At 41.7% G+C, this 13538-nt stretch overlaps 1 protein-coding gene across 11 annotated transcripts in view; it reads right to left on the reverse strand.

Annotated features, from left to right (window-relative positions):
* Positions 1-974: 974 nt before the first annotated feature.
* Positions 975-13538, reverse strand: part of NRG1 (neuregulin 1) — a 211919-nt gene continuing 199355 nt past the window's right edge. For 9 of the 11 annotated variants that reach the window (XM_004592699.3, XM_058669822.1, XM_004592700.2 and 6 more), the window contains 5 exons: positions 11202-11304; positions 8501-8627; positions 5660-5790; positions 4406-4612; positions 975-1781 (listed from right to left, as the gene is read on the reverse strand). In XM_004592699.3, the coding sequence (XP_004592756.1) occupies positions 1127-1781; positions 4406-4612; positions 5660-5790; positions 8501-8627; positions 11202-11304 (1223 nt within the window). In that variant the 3' untranslated portion in view covers positions 975-1126. Of the gene's footprint in view, positions 1782-2178; positions 2321-4405; positions 4613-5659; positions 5791-8500; positions 8628-11201; positions 11305-13538 lie in introns of all 11 variants that reach the window. The other 2 variants (XM_004592704.4, XM_004592703.4) reach the window with 1 other exon arrangement.

Genomic DNA, 13538 nt, shown 5'->3' on the forward strand with positions numbered 1-13538 from the left:
CTACAGCTGCTCTCCACCTGTGTCTTCTATAGCTTCATTCCTAAATACCTTCCCACAGAAATATTGCCCTAAGACAACAAGTCACCTCCCTGAGCAGCAGGCATATTTCACTCTGGCTGTATTTGACATAAACTGTTAAAGGTGCTGTGCTGTTTGGATGGGGCCTTTTGTTGCCTGAAATGCATCTTTTTTTTTTTTTTTTTTTTTTGATCCAAGACAGCATCAAGCTCTAGTTTCAAGAAATACAAGTCAGAAATGATTGCACCTTTCCCAATTGTGATCTTCAGTGAACTTCTGGATCATTCCCCCAGAGAGAAAGTGAAATTACATCCTCTTGGTTGGTGTCACAGTCACCCTGATAGCAAGCCAGAACCCATTTTCTAAATTATCCCTACAACTGTTGCTTTTTGTGAAGAAAAAAAAAATTCTAAATAAAGACAATGGTAGCTCTTTTGAATAAGAGCAGGCTGTCTTCAGACTAAGAATATAGTTTTTTTTAAATCACAGTATTACTTTCTTCCTAATATTTAACAAGACTTAACGCAGTTTCCTGCTGTATTTAATAGTAGCATGCTGTTGGATCTACTATTATCTCAGAGCCCAAGGAAGCAAACCATTGCCTGGCAGGGTAGACACAACTCATTTCATATTCTGAAAGCAAAGAAAATTCCATACAAAAGAGAAGAGTATTAGGATGGATGTGCCATTAGAAGACAGACTCATTGGGTGCTACTACAAGCAAACAGAAGGACAGGTGCAAGTTTTGTAAATCATACATCCAGTCAACATCATAATGCAATGCACAAGAAGCCAGCAAAAAACTGAATATATGGGACGCTTCGCTGAAATACTGTGAGAAAGCAATCACTGTCACTGTACAAAACTTGCTCTCGACATAACATAACATAAAGGCACCATTGATATCTTTCTCGTTTTGAAATACTGTAAAAAATTGCTACATATGGCACATAACACATTTTTACATACATATATTTAATTTATAAAAGTTTTTTCCTGTTTTCTATTTGCAGAACTGCTAAAATAAAATAAATTGTTTAATTTAAGGTGGAATACTTTATTATATAAAATAAAGTTTTACAGGTGAATCTATGTGTTTATTTCGGTTTTATACAGCAATAGGGTCTTGGTTAGCAATGACACTAGACAGCCTGGCCTGTATTTCTTCCTGCGTGGAGAAGCGGCCCGCTGGGTTAGTCCTGCTGTCCGCCAGGCGGAAGGCAGGTGCTGCCTCTAGACTGGCTGCCAGGGGGTTCTGTATGCCCAGGAAAGGTGTGTCTTCACCTACTCGCTCATCTTCTGTCTCACTCTCTGAGTTACTGCTCTCAGAGCTTGTGTGGCTGTCCATCTCCGACCTGTTGGCAATGTGGCCATTGGGTTTGGTTCTTTTGGCTCGCCGGCTATTGGCAAGTTTCTTAACAGGCTCTTGAGCTGGCTCATACTCCTGGGTCGTTTCGTACTCCTCGTCCTCCACTATCCTCAAGGGGCTGGGGGGCAGGCTGTTACTCTCATGCGCCGGGTTGTGGTGGAAGGAGTTGAACTGCTGTGGATGGTGGTCATACTTCTTCTCCCGGAGCCTTGGTGGTGTCACGAGCAGCAGAGGTCTCTCTTCTTCCACGAAGGGGCTGACCGCCATAGAGGGCATGGATACCGTCATGCTGGACACTGGCGGAGACATTTCCGAAGGGGGCGATTTGGGGGAGCTTGGCGTGAGGAAATCTACGGGTGACATACGAGCCGGAGTGGTCATGGCTGACACATACCTGTGTGGGCACAGAATAGCTTGCATGAGTGTGCTGAGGTCAGGACACAGAATAGGGAGGGTCAGGACATAGAGATAATGGTATTATATAATCAAAGAACAAAGAATTTTCTATTTACGGCATTCTTCTTGATCTTGACACTAGGAAATTCAGCACCCTTGGAATCTAAAATTATGCAGCCAAGAGTTTCCTTGTGGGAGGACATGCAAAGATCAACTACATTGCCTAGCTCATCACAGCTTTTGGGATTTCCAATCTCATTATTATGATTAAAAAAAAAAAAAGAAAAGCAAATGAGCCAAGACAAAGAGGCCCAAGGGTTCTGGAAACCTCTTGGTTTAGGAGGACCAAGGCTCAGGGATTTGGAAGGGAAAGAAGTATTACTTAAATACTATACCTTCCTAAAGGCCAAGGGGTCTTAGAGAATGAAGCCCAAATGGGAAATGGAAGAAGATCTAAGATGAGTTGCTGATAGCTGGATCTGCATGCATTTGGATCTGTGTGCCTTGTTTCTCCTTAGCTCAGCTATAAGGTTATGTCTTATGAAAAAAAAAGAGCATAGTAACTTAGATTTATTCCTGATAACAGTGTCATACATTTGTGTGCTTTTAATCTTTTTCTATGAAATGCAACTAGTTAACATCCAATTAGCAACTAACCATCCCCAAGTCCAAGATTTGCAAAAGTAAAGCCTAAGAGAACCTTAGTTTGGCTATGTCATCATCACAATGGAGTCCAGTCTCTGGCTTAGTTCTTGTGCCTGCTCACAGGTGGGCTGAGCCAGTCCCCTATAGGTCAAGTTTGAATCCTGTCATCAATATGCAACCCTGTTTTTACCACATCATGCTTTCATGCCTCTAGAAAAAGAAGGCCTGAAGAGAACTTGGCTTATGCAAAGCCACATTATTCATCTTTTGATAAAAATGTTACTGGCACATAACACTCCACGATCCTTTTCTTCACTTTGTTATTCACTGGATCTGATCTGGTACTCTCTGTGACGGTGAGGACAGAATCACCTGAACTCATGCAAAACTGGAGAAGAAACGTCCCAACATTCTTGCTTGTTTTTTAAAGATGCATATGACATTCAGATGCATCTAAAATGGGAACATGTCTCAAAAATAAAAAACATTTGGGAATTGCATCTCCAGACTTTTTCCTTTGATAAATTAAGCTCTCCTGTAAGTGTTAATCCAAATTCAACCAGCACACACAAATGATTCATCTTCTCACTTTATCAAGTTCAGGTGCATTTTTCAGTCCTAGAGAATATTTGGGGTATGGGAGAAAGCCTAGCACAGCAAGGAAGTCAACCTCAAAAGATAAATATCATCTGTACTGATAAAGGAAAACTTCATCCCTAACATTCTCTCCATATTTCACAAAAGGTTGAATTAGGAAGGACAGACTTGCTTAATACATAACGACACAATTACATGCATTTCAAACTAATGTTTTAAACCAGTTTTGGACCCTGCCTTAGCATTTTATAAATGGGTTGCAAGGAAACCTCTAATTTCATAAATCCCACGAAAGTCCAATACGTCATTTTTGGGAAAAGAATGTTAAAGACATAATCAGCAGGTTCTATCCAGGCTGATGCTAGGTCAGAATGGCTCATTGTTTGCTATGAGTACATTCCAGTTCATGAGTGAGCGAGTTTACCCAAATCCTTAACACCCATTCAACTACCAAGCCATTGCTGATCTAGCATTATGCAAACTTCCTACTAAATTTTCAGTGGTTAGACTGAGCCAATGATAACACAGAATCAATTCAGTGGATTTGAAAACCAACAGATAAGAGCATTCTGATGGGCTAACATGCCACTTGGGAGTAACTCTCTTTCAATTTATGTAAAAATGGATTGCTAATCTATTAGGTTAAGGTTCTGCATGTATCATTTCTTCCAGTTTACTTTCCTCTATTTTTATTTTAATTTGGCTATTTTTCCTCAAACCAACCCAACTGGCACAGAATATAGCCAATGCTTTTGGAATAAAGGCCAACATCAAAGGCAATATCTGCTTCAAAAATCACCTTTGGAGACTGCCAGACACAGCACACAAGGAATGCTGGTATTTATCCCTTCTTGTAATGTCAGAAGGGGATACTACATAAAGGAAAACCAGTAGTTGTTTCTATATGACAGTCAGCAGTGATTCAGCCCTTGATTAACCTGAGCTTGGAAGGTCACACCAAAGTGGCATATGAGAACATTCAGCCAGCTAGACTATCATGTTAAAGTAAAGTAAGTTTATTAGCAGGATCTTATAGGCACTGATGCCTTCTGTTTTAAGTCACCAAGAGAACCCTGAGACCCTGTGTGAGTTTGAGCCTGTGGCCAAAGTGTGGAACTGCAAATTTGCTGCACTTTTTCCATCGAATCACTCTAATTCCTTAGGAGTTTGTTGCCTGATGGCCACTGGGATGCCACTGGAGGCTTAGAAGAAATGAATTCAATCAAACAAAAACAGCTTCATCTGCTAAGAGTGCTGCTAGAGCAGGGTACTGTCTCCCCTTCTGCTGACTTGAGCAGATGGCCTCAGGGAGACCGCAGGTGCTTGGGGCATCCTCTTACTGAGGTCCTCCTCTGCGGGAGCTTTGCCCTTCGGTTTTACCTTTCACTATGAGGAGAGTCTCGGTAGGAGTCAGGGGTCTCTCTGGCATGCCTGAGGAAGCTGTTACACTCGCGAGGGCCTCCCAAGCCATTAAGACGTCCTCTTGGGCCCCCTGTGGGGCTGCTGTGCCTACTGTTGTCTACTGATGACATCATGATAACAGAGTGGCTTTCCGAAAGGATGCTTTCAGTGTGTCCGTTGCTCCAGCTAGGGGGGAAATGTGAGAGGCAGTGAGATATTTCAGAAAAAAAAAATCGCATGAAGAAATAAAAGTCAAAAGAAGTCATTCTGATCAATATTTCAATCCTTTCAATCAGTCATTTGCTCACAACATACAACCTTGCTTGTTTCCACCAACAGAACTGTTACAAAGAATCCTGTGATGCAGCTGGTTGGATGACCACCTGAAATGTTGGCATCCCCTAGGAGTGCAGCTTTTGGTCCCAGCTGCTTGGTGTCATTTCAAATCCAGTTTCCTGTTTATGTGCTTGGGAAGACAGCAGAAGGTGGCTTAAGAACTTGGCCCCTGCCACCCGTGTGGAAATTCAGATGAAATTCCAGGTTCCTTGTTTTGATCTGGCCCAGCTCTGGTCATTATGGCCATCTGGAGAGTGAACCATCAGACAAAATCTCTTTCTCTGTGTATAACTCTAGATTCGAAATGCATAAATAAATCTTTAAAAAGTCTTAGGTTGATTTTGTAAATCTATCATTCATTCATTCATTCATTCATTCATGTGGTCATTTGTGCAATAAATATTATTCAAATACCACCATTGCTAAAACTTTCATAATTTCTCTCCTTGAGTGGCTTAAGTGAAGGAAACATTTTGTTATTTTTCTTTTCTCTCTTCCTCTTGGTAGAGTACCTCAGGTACTAATCACTGTGGCACTGGAGAGCTACATAACCCATTCATATGTGCATTCTCACAGAGCAATCCAATTACCAAAAGAAGGCAACTTTTAAGTATTGTACACAACCTAAGACAAACTTCTCCCAGTGTAGCAATCCAGTGGGCAGCAGGACATGGGTAAGCACAATCTCTAATACAAACCAAGAACCCTGTGCGCTAAGTATCCCTCTTCTTTCTCTGGTAATGGAAAAACGGAGCCTCAAATTTACACAGCAATTAAAGGCAGAGCCAGTGGATACCCAAGGTCTGTGTCTACAGATCAAATACTTAATGGCTGCATACATGCTGCTTGCTCCCTTTTGTAGGTGGTCGTAGCAAAAGGCAATGTGTTTTCCCCTACCTGTGACTAGGAGTTTGAGTGACAGTGGTGGAATGATGAGCTGTTGAGGTGTAATGACTGGTGGAAAAAGATGTCTCCGCTTCTCTCTCAACAATGTGCTCACTCGAGATGACATTTTTAGATACGTATTGCTAGATAAACAAAGAGACAAAACATGAAGATAGATATAAATCAAACATTGTCATGCAAACAAAAATAGACTCTCACACACTTGCTTCGTAATAAATTCTAGTTCTCCTTTGGCTATATGTCAAATCTCTTGAAGCTGCACAGGCTTTTAGATTAGTTGAAGTTTATGAGTTACTCTCTGCATTTGCATGCAATATCCCAGGACCCCAAATCACAGCTACATTCTGACGGAAAAACAACTATATATTCTTTTCTGTATTTCATTTCCAATTGTAGGATGACCAGAATTCAATACAAATATCTGTCCCATATTTATTATTGCCAAGGTTTTAACAAGTTGAAGGAAACCATTGGATACTTGAGTGAAACAGGAGCATAGAGATGATAGGTCTTATTTGAAATTTCAGGTTACTGGAGAAAACAACTTTTTAAAAAAATCTGTATTTTGTATCTACCATTGTCTTTCAATTTCTTTGTGCCCACATAGCTCTACTATTGCTGATATTTTAAATTTGTTGTCATTGGTAAGACTGACAAGCCTGCTGAGAAATTCAAAAGCCTTGCAATAATATATCCAGGTCTCTACAAAGTCCATTATAAGTACAGAGGGCTTTATATTTAGTGCAGCTTGTTTCTATATTAGCAAACCACAGACACTATTACTGTTTTCTATCAACAAGCGAGGACCATTTTGAACTGTTTTAAATGCTGTTAATTGAGTTATGGATAGGAAAAGGAGAAAAGAAGTAGACTTGACACTTGAGCTGTTCTGCTAGGGAACAGAATGTTGGGTAGGGCTCTTCCTGGCATGTTCAGCCAGCTTGCCTTAGGAAAAAGGGAACAAAGTGACCCACTCTGCATTTCTTCACCGTTTCAGATCTGCCTTTTAGGAGGCAATGTTAAGCTCAGCAAATACGCTGAAAACAATATTTCACACTTGTTGAGCACTCATGGTTAAGTGCCACAGGACTGAGTGTCTCCAGAAGATGATCATATTAAAAGCTAACAAGGTGTCTTGGAAGTAGGTCTTATTCTTAAGTCTGGTTTCATGATGAAGACAGACGGCTGAGAAAAGACATAACCCAGTCTCACAATCTGAGCCATACTTGAAACCCAGAGTGTCCATCTATGTCTTACAGATGAGCATATTTCAAAAAGTTCATGGTGGGGTGCACATTTAGCATTTCAATTAAAGACATCTCTTGGGATGCCCACATCCCATGTGGGAGCAGCTGGGACCCAGTCCTAACTCTACTCTCTATTCCAGCTTCCTGCTTAGGCAGACTCTGGGAGGAAAAAGGAAATGGCTGAAGTATTGAGGTCCCTGCTACCAGCACGGGACATGCAGAGGAGTTCTAGACTCCTGGCCCAGCTCTTGAGAGCATTTGTGGAGTGAATTAGCACGTGGGAAATGTGTCTTGGCTGTCTGCATCTGTCTCTCTCTTTCCAATAATATAAACAAACAAATAAACAAATAAGAATTTTTTCAACATTGATGGAAAATGGAATTAGGCATCCAATATCAGGAAACGCAGAGTGGCAGATTAGAGCTATGTTCATGGAGACTGCACTTAACCACTGCATAACAGTTTGCCTAAGATTATAAGAGGAAAAAATGTAAGTGTGTTAGCCTATTCTCGACAATACCCTAAAGGTCTTTTTGTAGCAAGCTTGGCTGGTGGTTGAAGTAGTCTTGGACTACAGGCATACTATGCTATATCTTACCCCCTCAAAATTTCAAGAGAGTTCAAAGGCTCAGGGAAACATGTAGTCACATTTCCATGAACTTTTTGAAAACCCCGGCACACACTTTTCATAGGACAGAAATGGCAATGTAATATGATCTTCAAGCTTTATCTATTTGAAAACCATACAAAGGAGCCAAGAGGTAAAAATAGAGAAACAAACAAAACAAGAAGGTTTAAGCTGTCACAGAAGAGCAATACTCCAAAGCCAGGAAAACTGAGTTCAGCTCTGTCCCATGTTTGTCCAAAAGACAGTTCTAGAAGCTAATACATAAATGCTCCCAACAATCTTATATTGTGTTATCTGTGTTGAAAATCCTAGGAGTTGGTAAAGCTGACTTGCATATATCTGAAGGATTAGGGACCCACTATATCCACTGCAGGGTGGGACACTGTAGTCCCAGTCGCGCGGTATAAAGGCAGCATTGCTTTCGTACAGGTTCGCCCCTGAGAAGTGTCTTTTGATAAAACACTGGATCTTTTCATGTGGCAAAGTCTTCTGTTGATAATCAAGATCAGAAAAATGATCAGGCATTGAAGAGGGCTCCTAATAAAAACCCATAAGACCTTTACTTCGTTCTCCATTCTAAATCAACTGGAATAGCTTGGGCTCCCAAATCATATATTTAAAATTTCCCTATGATTCTTGTATCATTAATTTCCTTATTTTTCTTCACTTTATTTTTATCCCCCCCCCCCCCGTTAGGGCCTTCCTGCTGAACAAACCCTGTGTTATTATTCCACTCTGTTAATGAACACTTTATAAGAGGAAATGTGCCGGTTTTACAGTAACCGAATCTACTTTAAAAATTGTTCCCATTATTTCTCCTGGCAAAACCTTGGATTCCTGGAAGCCCTGGTGATTAATGGTGACAGCTAAGAGCCTAAAAGCTTTAGCCAATAAACGTCACGGCGCCCAAAGCGAAGCGAGATGCTTGGATTTTTCCACTGGCCAGAATCAACATACATTCACCAGCTGCACGTTCTCCGGTGGTGGGTTGGGATGGTGAGGCCCGTTGGCAATGTTCACCATGTTGTTCCGCTCAGATCGAAGACTCTGCCGCAGCCTGTCATGAAGCTTTTTCCGTTGCTTCCTGGACATAAATATAAATACAGGAAGTGTTTACCGTTGCTATTGTTTACTAGTGCAGCCCAACCTTAATCCTCCCAATCCCTATGAGGACAACTCAAAGTAGTGGGTTGATGTTAAGGAAGAGGGAATGAAGTATGGTGCCATTCCAACACGAATAAAGAGACTCCCCCATCCTTAGCTAATGATGTAAAAAGCTACATGAGCATCTTAGCGAAGCTTGACTGTTTTACCCAGGAGGAGCAAAAACAGAACAAACAAGTACATTAGCGTTTAGCTAAGATTCCGAATTGCCTAACTGATCCATCTTTTGCTAAATCTTTACAGATGGCTGTTGGTCTTAGATAAGCTGTAGGATTGAGAAGGCTGATTCCATGTATATTTCCTCCTGTGAACCTCTTAGGAATGTGATCTTGGTCTCAAATCTGTCCATCACACAGTGTGTATGCATGCTGTACATACATAGGGATGGGCAGATTTTGCTGACACGACACTATTAAGTAATGAATATTGAGTTTGGTGTTAATAAGATTCATGAGGTTGATTCTTTGAAGGCTTTTTTCTGTCTATGAATTCTGGCAACATTCAAAATCATGGAGCACTGAGAAAATACCATCCATGTTCTGGCCTTTGTGACCTACAAGTATGTTTATGCTCCCCAATGCAATATTCTTATCAGGCTAATATCCCCATGGTCAGGTTTGGCAAGAGAGGATTATGTTACAAAGTCAAAGTCCAAAAAGCAAAACATTTTAAAAAACCCTGTTGGGCCCGGCTGCGTGGCCTAGCGGCTAAAGTCCTCGCCTTGAAAGCCCCGGGATCCCATATGGGCGCCGGTTCTAATCCTGGCAGCTCCACTTCCCATCCAGCTCCCTGCTTGAGGCCTGGGAAAGCAGTTGAGGAGGGCCCAAAGCCTTGGGACCCTGCACCCGCATGGGAGACCCGGAAGAGGTTCCTGGTTCCCAGCTTTGGATCGGCGCGCACCGGCCCGTTGCGGCTCACTTGGGGAGTGAATCATCAGACGGAAGATCTTCCTCTCTGTCTCTCCTCCTCTGTGTATATCTGGCTGTAATAAAATGAATAAATCTTTAAAAAAAAACCTGTTAATTTAATATTCCAGGGTTGAAGGGGAAGATATATGTAGGAGAAACAAGTGAATTCATTTCAGACAATAATTGCATTTAGTAATACAGACCAAACTCAAAGGGTCAAACTTGGTGAATACACATTTATCTTCATGTTTCCCGTTTTGTTTTTTTAAAAGCAAATGTTGTCTGATTTCCTTCCCATGAAATCTCTTTTACACACCTCTCACTTTTGAGGATATTTGTACAGGCAACCTAATTAGACTTGAAAAACAATCACTATCACAAAACTGAAGTTCAAATACATCACCAAGTGTTTCCTCTTGCTCAGCAGTGATGATTCCCACCTCCCTCTCACTATGTCATGTGCTATGGTTTGAATATTAGGACGTCCCTCAAAGGCCCATGTGTTACATAGTCCCCAGGGTGCTGCTGTTGGGAGGGTATGGAACCCTTAAGAGACAGGGACTAGAAAGAGGGCCTTGAGCCCTTGGAGGTCGTGGCCTCAGGAGGTGGTTCTCTGGTGAACTTGGTGAACGTAGTGAGTTATGAAAGCTTCCATTTGGGTCTTACGCTCTCTGCTTCCCGTCTTGCCCAGCGATTTTTCCTGTTTCTGATCCACTGTTCCTCACTGCGGCTCAATCCAATAGGACTTTCTAATCTTGACAATTGAATCTTGCAAAACTGACTGGTGAATTTTCTCATCTTTAGCTTACACCCACCACACCCTTCCCACCCTTTTCCCTTCAGCCTTACTCCTCCACTGCTTGTTTTCTCTCAGCCTTGGTCTCCACCCACCCCAGCTCCTCTGGTCTGCCTCCCTCCCCTCAGCCCTGCAGCCCCGCTTTCTTTTCTTTTCTTTTCTTTTTTTTTTTTTGCCCATTCTTATCCCTCACCGCCCCAATCTCCCAGAACCCAGCTCCTCCACCCCATTTTCTCCTCAGTCCCAACCTCCACCTAGTGTTTCCCAGCTCATGTTACCTCCTCTCCAAAAAAAAAAAAAAAAAAAAAAAAACCTGGCTGGTAGCTAAATAAGCTATATATATATATGAATAGACATACACACATATGTATATACACATACATACACACATAGATGTATGTTTGTGTGTATATTAACTTACTTGCCTCGGGCATTTCATTGTAATGAGGAGAAGCTAACTAGTGCATGATACCTGCACCCCATCCCACCTATAGGCACCCCTGAAGTTCAAGTCTCTTACTTAAGTCCTTCATCCATTCAGGAGCTGTAACCCCCTATTGCACATTTTTGGGGTGCTTCACCACAAATGGCAAAGTTTTCTAATGTAGGTGACTAGGAATGGTCCTTGATGAATAATTCAGAGGGAAATCTAAGGCAGAAAACCTCTCCTATCCCAAGCCCTCTGCTTTTCTTCCATAAGACTAGGCTGTGGAGCTGGTCCCCATGCAGCCCTGGCCTTCTAAGGCATCTCTGCACTGAGGAGGAGAAAGCATGGAGGAGGAAGGTTTACTTGGTCTTGCAGTAGGCCACCACACACATGATGCCAACCACCAGCAGGGCGATGCAGATGCCAGTTATGGTCAGCACCCTCTTCTGGTAGAGCTCTTCTGCTTCTGGAAAGGGATGAGGGCAGATGTCACCAAAGGTCACTTACACTTGCTTCGGCACATTACACCCAAACGGTTGGCATGCTGCACAACATTGTCCATGTTCACAAGAAAATAAATACATTACAACTCAGGATGCTAACACATCTGTCTAAGGTACAACATGCTCTACAGTATACTTGTGCATAAATAACAAAGCCAGTTGAGGCCACTTACAATAAAAATACTCCAACATATTATAATATATACACATATGTATGGTATTAAACTGGCAAGATACAAGCATTAAGTATAAAATTGCTATTTAATAAAAATTGTGCAGTTTTTACTTTTTGAAGAAAATCTTTTGTAAAGAAAATAATCTCTTGTAAAGACCACAGGAATGCTCATCATCAAAAGAGCTGCCATCAGTCCCACCGATACCTTCCTCCCTCTCCCTCCCGGCTCTAGCTTCTTTGTAGTTACCAGATATCTTACATCAACACTTACTGTCCGGTGGTCTTTACAAAAGTCATGTCTAACTTAAAATTAAATTCAAAGACATTTGCAAACATGAACTTGGCTTGTAGTTAGCAAGTCAATTGAGTCAGAACATCTATGCTTTCACAGTAAAACAGGGGAAACATAAGAAGCAACATACTATGGACCAGCAGGGCACTGTATCCTAGAAAGTTCAATAAGATGGGGAGGGGAGTTCTTTGGAGGACAATTCTTATTCCTTTACCAACTGTACTCAGAGAACAAAATTTATTTGAATAAAGAAGTCACTCTCACAGGTGACGTACAATTTGGGATCGAATGTACATTTCTGCATTGGTCAATATGGCAAATTAGTTAATGCACAATATAAAAAAGGAACGGTGATGCTAAGAATTTTGAATTCAAGATACCATTGTACCACAACTGCATTATCTATCTCTGATTCACAGAAACATTACTATCTGCAAATCAGTTTCTTAAGGGGTGGGGGTGGGGAGAGGAGGTTGACCTGATAAGACTGAGGTAGCTCAAGTTCTTCATGAGGTTTGCTGATTTCATTGGGACCTGGAGACTTTAGGACTCAGATCTCTAATGAGTTGATTATTTTCATCGGAAGTGCAGCAATGAATTCACTCAGAAAGACACTCTGCTATGACAAAATAAGTGATATAAGCTGCTTACTTGCCATTATGATTAATAAGCTGGTCAAGAGTTGGGAAGATCATACAAACAGAGCTGCATTGCCTGGACAACATGAGACCCTCAAAAGATATTTTTAACTTTTTGTTTGCAATTTCAGCAACTGCATATGCTTTTTCCTCCTTGGAAAGGCTAATTTGTGGGAAGTTTTCTTGAAATAAAAGTGATGTATAATTTCTGTGATACAGTAGACCCTGTCATTAAACAAAAACATTTCCCTACAAGCCGAGCCCATGAGCATCAAATTCCAGTTAACAAGTCAAGAGCATTGTCAAATCATATTAATAACATACTGATTATTAACAGGAGAGGGAGGAACAAAGAAGTCAGTAGGTAGATCAGAATGTTGCATAGATTATACAAAAACAAATCAAAAGCTTGGGAGTGGAAAAGAAAAACAAACCAAGGAACAGACAGAATGACAGAGAGAGAGAAAGAGAGAGAGAGAAAAGTGTGAGGAAAAACAAGGTTAAAGGTTAAGGAGCCATCTGAAGTCCCTGGCACAGCATGCCTGATACTAAGGGAGGAAATAAAACCAAATAAAAAAGAAACAGAAGCAGGAAATGCTGGGGTGGGAAGAAAAGGTAGATGCAGAGGTGGAAGGGTTATCCCATACAGCATAACTCCTAACCTGGGCTAGCGGTTGTGTGGAAGCCACAATTAGAAAGCCAAGCAGCTGGTGCATTGCGGTGAAGACAATGGACCAGAAGACACAGAGTTGGTGTCACAGATTTTTGTGCCACAAAAGTCAAACGAGGACATGGAGTGTGAGTGCTGATGCCTTCATTGCTGGTGTCTGCTGCCTCCCGCCCCCAGAACCACAGAACAGGGATCTTATTTTCTGAATGAGTGTCATCTGACAGCTGATGCCACTGCAGCTGCACTTGTGGCACTTAGCATCCCAGTCGCTAGCATCCATGTTTTAAGAAGCAGAGGCCTCACCTCCCCCATCTCCCAGCATGGCCCTCACCCACGGGAATGAGAATTGTAGAGCTAGCTCCTGCTGCTGCAGTAAGCTGGTCAAGAGCATGCCTATGGTTGCCAAGAAATTGGAGTTGCTC

The sequence above is a fragment of the Ochotona princeps genome, chromosome 11 (assembly GCF_030435755.1).
Source record: "Ochotona princeps isolate mOchPri1 chromosome 11, mOchPri1.hap1, whole genome shotgun sequence".
Classification (NCBI taxonomy): Eukaryota; Metazoa; Chordata; class Mammalia; order Lagomorpha; family Ochotonidae; genus Ochotona; species Ochotona princeps.